General features: G+C 50.2%; 1 protein-coding gene across 1 annotated transcript in view; it reads left to right on the forward strand.

The window, feature by feature from the left end:
- Positions 1–4,949, forward strand: part of IGF2R (insulin like growth factor 2 receptor) — a 99,459-nt gene extending 94,510 nt beyond the window's left edge. Inside the window, exons 46-48 of the mRNA XM_077899126.1 lie at positions 979–1,131; positions 2,138–2,207; positions 3,119–4,949. Coding sequence (XP_077755252.1) covers positions 979–1,131; positions 2,138–2,207; positions 3,119–3,535 — 640 coding nt within the window. The 3' untranslated portion in view covers positions 3,536–4,949. The remainder of the gene's footprint in view (positions 1–978; positions 1,132–2,137; positions 2,208–3,118) is intronic.
- Positions 4,950–6,000: the final 1,051 nt, after the last annotated feature.

The raw sequence follows: 6,000 nt of genomic DNA on the forward strand, positions 1-6,000 counted from the left end.
TTTGTGCTCCTAGCACATTTTTCCTTGTGTTCTAGTGCAGGTTCTTATATGATAAATTTCTCTTTAACTTGAACAAAGTATTGTTTATGTTTGAATGAACGAAAACTTGTTCTACAGATTTTGACAATCAGCCGTAGGCCAGGTTTTTATGAGAAGTGTGCATTTCTGTGCTGAGGGCTTTCCGGTAAGGGAACCTACATCTTCTCATGCCCCACAGCCTTCGTCTCTCTGCCTAGTTCTTGGCCAGGTTTAGAGGCACTCATCTAGAACAAAAGGCTACAAGCTGCTGTCCTCTTGGATTTCTTCTTTAGGTTCATCCAGGTTGTTTCTTACAGGAGTTTCTCATCCTCTGTCCCAAGACTAGGATCAGGAGATAAAGTTCCGGCCTTGCAGTTGTTTCTGTTGTTTCCTGAAGAGGGATTTCACTGTAGTCTGGAAAAACTGTGCTAGGGGATGGTGGTGGGGATTCCACATCACATCTGTTAGATCTTAGATTGGTTTTCATTTTTAAAAAGAGTCCACTTTATCGTGTGTTTTCTAGGAACATGGATGTAAGGCAAGTCTTAGCAAATTTCTAAACATTGGTGCCATATAAATAACACACTCAGTGCAATTAAGTTAGGAACCAGTAATGAGAAATTAAGTGAAAAATGGAAACACATTTAGACACTAAAACACACTTCAGAATAATTCCTGGCCCACAGGAGAGCCCGAAGTAGAAACGAGAACACACTTAGGAGTCTGATAAGCAGAGTGGGGTGACCCAGGGATGTGCGTATGGCCCTCTGTAATCGCCGCCCGCCTCACTCCAGGCAGCACCTACCACCTGTACTCCTGCTTGTGCACCTGTTTTCCATACTCGTGGAAATCTCGCTATCCAAGGACTCTGTCCTTTGCTGTTCTCCACACCCTGGGTTGGGGCCTGCAGGGGTTGTTGCTCGGGGGGATGTGCCACCAAGTGATGTGGCTTCCTTTCAGAGTGGACCTTGATGGTGACAATGCAGGCGAGGACACACAGGAGCACAAGGGGCTGTCAGAGAGAAGCCAGGCCGTTGGGGCGGTCCTCAGCCTGCTGCTGGTGGCACTCACTGGCTGTCTGCTGACCCTGCTGCTTTACAAGAAGGAAAGGAGGTAAGGAGACAGAGGCAGGTGGGCCGTGAGGCCAGTGCTTCAAAGTTGGAGTCCTGGGATCTGAGCTTCTGTGTGTGTGTGTGTGTGTGTGTGTGTGTAAATTATGGAAGCTGTCTTCAAAGCTGTGTTTTTTTAACTGCCTGGGTTCCTGTGACAAGGTGTTCTATTTGAGCAGGGCTGTGGAACCTGTCCCCAGTCTGTGAGCCACATTCTGGTGCTCACGTCACATAGCAGATGCTCTGCAGGCTCTCGGCCTGGCCCATCTGTATCTAAGACATTGGTCTCTGGATGTGTCCTGAGATGGACAAAAAATTAGCACCTTTTATGAGCAGACTTCCTTTTGATCCACTGACCCCTCTACACTATCCTCCCCGCCCCCTTCCTCCCATTGTAAAAGTGAGCATTTACTAGAGCCTGCTGTGTGCCAGGTATGACACCATCCCCTTGGCTCACCTTTTTTGGGTCAGAGGGCTTGTCACCACGTGTGGCTGTCCATCCAGCAGACTTCCACATCATGCATGAGTGAAACACAGAGCCTAAGAGCCCTGTGTGTGGTCAGCCCTGGCAAATGAGAGAGGGCGTCCAGAATCTGTGTGCAGCCATCCCACCCAGAGAGGCATGTGCTGGAATGAAGAGTCAGGGGAGAAGGTCTGGGTGTGAGCTGGTCTTGGCTTAGTTATTTGGCACGCGTAATCTCAGCGCAGCCTTGGGGTGGTGGGAACAACATGGTCTTATTGTAGTCACACAGCACAAACATAGGTAACTTGCTCCTGCCCTCGCTAGACTGCTGAGAGGCAGAGCAGGTTTCAAATCCCCTTCTGTCTGATTCCAGAGCATTCTTTTCACTGAACTGACCCAGCTGCCGTGGGTTTAGTGCGCCTATGCCGTGGAGGGCCATGCCTGTGGTCGCTGCGGCTTCTGTCAGTGGGCGCTCGAGGTGGTGGGGCTGGCCAGGTGGGCCTCCTGCCCTGCTGGTCCCACCCAGCAGTGACCACTCGCCTTACAGGGAGATCGTGGTGAGCAGACTGACCAGCTGCTGCAGGAGAAGTGCCAACGTGTCCTACAAATACTCGAAGGTAATTTCCCACCTCCCCTGCCCCCAGTATCGGGCTGTCCATATGGTGATGACATCAGTCGGTGATGACAAGAAAAACACAAAAGGGGAAGCATCATCCATTGCTTTGAACCAAAGCACATGTCTTGTCCTTTTTTCCTATAACTTTTTCTCATTGTGATTATAGCCAATTTTCTTAGAACATTTAATACTGAAGTTGTCTCTACTTTTTTGGCTGTATTTATTTGGGGGAGGGTTTTTTTTTTTAAGATTTTATTTATTTGAGAGAGAGCAGGAGAGAGAAAAAGCATGAGCTGGCAGCGGGGGGCTAGGGGCTGGGGGGTGGTGTTGCAGAGGGAGAAGCAGGTTCCCCGCTCAACAGGGGGCCCAACTTGGGGCTTGATCCCAGGACCCTGCTGAGATCATGACCTGAGCTGGAGGCAGATGCTTAACCGACTGAGCCACCCAGGAGGCTTTTGTTGGCTATTAAAAATAATAATAATAATAATGAAAATTTTTGTGTATCTGCCATTTGGATGGTTGGCTTTCAGATAAATTTCCCCCAAACACATTATTTGTTTAAAGAGCATATGCACGCTCGTGCCTCCTGATACAGCCACCATACTGCTTTCTAAAAGGCTTATTTCAGACACAGTCACCTCCTTCCTGAGGCTTGTCTCACCACTTGGCCCCTCCTGTCCCCTGAGGGCACCTAGCTCAATGTGGAAGCTTTCCTCCTGGCCCTGTCTGCCTTGGCAGGCTCTCAGCAGGAGCTGACCTTGCCAGCTGACCCTTCCTTTCCCTGATGGGGGAGCCTGGGAAAGGGGTGACTGCAGGGGGCAGGGAGGGGTTCCCCAGCTCATGAGTAGGTCCTGGAAGGGAGGGTGACAGAAGAGCAGAACAGGCTCCAGGGTCTCGCTTTGTCTCATGCAGGTGAACAAGGAGGAGGAGGCGGATGAAAACGAAACCGAGTGGCTGATGGAAGAGATCCAGGCACCGACCCCGAGGCCCGGGAAGGAAGGACAGGAGAACGGGCACATTACCACGAAGTCCGTGACGGCCGAAGCCCTCACCTCCCTGCATGGGGATGACCAGGACAGTGAGGATGAGGTCCTGACCATCCCAGAGGTGAGGGTGCACTCGGGCAGAGGGACTGGGGCTGCGAGTGTGCCGCATGGGAGGATCCCACAGAGGAGGGGGCTTCGGGAGAGCGCCGATGGTGCAGGGGGGCTGGTGACAGGGGACAGGGTCCGCAGGGGGAAGCCACGGCCTGTGCCACAGAAGACCGGGACCTCCGGCGGCCTGGCATCCTTCCACGACGACAGCGACGAGGACCTCCTGCACATCTAGTCTCCTGGTGCCTACGGGAGACGCGGGTCCGGCCTCGCCAGGCACCTCCAACCAAATAAGACTTCAGCTCGATGATGCTTCTATCATTTTTGCCTTTAACAAAAACTGTTTCAAAAGGGAAGAGTTTTTGTGCTGGGGGAGAGGGTGAGGAGGTCAGGTTTACAGTCCTTGGAACGAGGCTCTGCTCCTGTCACTGGGGGTGGGGCCGGGGCCCTGGGTTTTGTCCCCAGCCCTCACTTTAAAAGCGTGGCAGCCGGGCGCTTCATAGTGTGTGCCCGGGCCAGACGCATCTTGGAACCGAGGGCTGCGTATTTGAGAAAAACCCTTGCTGCTTTAGGCCCTGTATGGTTTTGACCATTATATTTTAGCATTTAATTCTCTCCTCCTATTTATTGACTTTGACAATTACTCAGGTTTGCGAAAAAGGAAAAAAAAAAAAAAAGAACAAAACAAAAAACATAAAAAAACAAGCCAACAGCCTTTTTCCCCTGACGGCAGGGGTGACGTCAAGGTTCATCCCCCGCCCGGAGGAGAAGCTGTTGGTGTGCTAGGAAGGTTCCATATGAGATTTTTGAACTGGTCAATAATGTAGCCTCTAAGTTAGAACGCTCCATTCTGTCCTTCCTCTTTGCTTCCTGTTTCCTAAGGGAACGCGCACGTGCACGCACACACACGTGCAGAGGTCCCCGAGTGCCTAGGCTCTGGAGGCCTGTTCTCTGCCTCTTCAGTCAGTAACGGCTGCAGCTTTTTGCATGACGTCTTCAATCCTAGGTGCGCAGAGCACATTTATCAGTATTTCTTTCGCCGGCTGGTGAATTCAAACAACCCACCCAAAGATTATTTTTGTGTGTGTGTGAGAATGGAGTTGAGATGTCAGAGAAAATAACTTTTTTCCAGATTTGGGATATAGGTCTCACCTCTTCAGGTTCTCATGATACCACCTTTACTGTGCTTATTTTTTTAAGAAAAAAAAAAGTGTTTATCAACCATTCGACCTATAAGAAGCCTTAATTTGCACAGTGCGTGACTTACGGAAACTGCATGAAAGCCGATGGGCCAGCGTTTCGCCCTAGCGTTGCACTTGGGATTCCTGCTCTGGGGGTGCTGGGTTGGCCTCTCAGTGCTGCAGGACGGGAGGGCAGGGCCACTGTCCTTCCCTGGCTGTTGGCACCTTTCTTGAAGTGTTTAATGAATGACTTTTCTCGAATTATAGAATTGTATATAGACTCAGTGGTATTCATGTACTGAAAAGCAAACTACCCTACAGAATTCCTTGGTTTGTACTCGGTTTGGCTGGCTAATTTTGATTTCAACATGAGTGTATTTTTTAAAATTGATTTCTTCTTTCATTTTTTTCAATCGAATTTACTGTAATATAAAGTATTCAATAATTTCAATAAAAGATAAATTATTAGTCGAGTGTTATGTTTTCTTCACCCCCCCTCGATGTGAAGAGTCGCTGAACCCATCGCCAAGTCTGGGAGCCTGTGTGCTCTTCTGTGGAGTCCCCAAAGAGGTCTGCATGTGGGTTTCGGCGGTGGGGTCCTGCTGGCCCTTCGTGGGCAGCGCTGGGGCTGCCTCGCCTGCATTCGGCTTTCTGGGGGTCTGACATGTCAGCCCTCTTTTTCGAGAAAGCAGACGTCACGGTGTCCCCAGTTTGCTAAAGCGGACACCTAGGAGTTGGTTGTCCTCAAGCTTCATGTCCAGGGGGCTGTTCTCTCAGGCCTCTCCCGCCTGCTCACTTCCCTCTAAGACACACACAGGAAGGCCCTCCCCACCCCTGTTGGGTCAGGAAGGCCACTTGCAGGCACCCACTGGCCGTGTTGGTGAACGTGATGGCAGAGGTCTTCATCTGAACCCGCGGCCACCTGCCAAATGCTTCTGGGTGTTTGCTCGGACTCTTAAGAACCTCAACCGCCACTGACTGCCCTGGGCTCTGAAGACAGTCACCACCCTTGCCAGCTGTTGTGGGTAGTATTAGAAAAATGTGACCTGACAGCAAATAGTAGGAACTATGATGTTTTCAGAGAAGTGATTTTATTGGTAAGAGGACAACCCTGATACCCAGATACCTTGAACCAACTATCTCATGCCCTTTTGTTTGAGACTGTCCGAGCGTGGTGGAGGAGCAGAGTAAGTGGGGGATGAGCATGATGAGGCAACCCTGTGTCAAGGAAACCCTAGTAAAGTAGAAGTCTGCTCTTAGAACACCTAAAACTATTCTTCACCAACCACTGAAATAGTATAGTGCATACGATGATCCCTTCCAGAAGGTTGATTGGCACCTGGGCATTTAAAACAACATCGGGGGATAATCCAGTCCTTCATGAGAGTTAACCGATGGACATGTAAGTCTCTTCTTGGGGTTCAGGTCACTAGGGGTGATGAGCATTTTGGGGACAGGTGGTTTAGAGAGGTTAGATGTAAATCTCCATCAGCTTCTGAAGACCACTCATGACTCAGGT

The sequence above is a fragment of the Canis aureus genome, chromosome 1, assembly GCF_053574225.1.
Source record: "Canis aureus isolate CA01 chromosome 1, VMU_Caureus_v.1.0, whole genome shotgun sequence".
Lineage (NCBI taxonomy): Eukaryota > Metazoa > Chordata > Mammalia > Carnivora > Canidae > Canis > Canis aureus.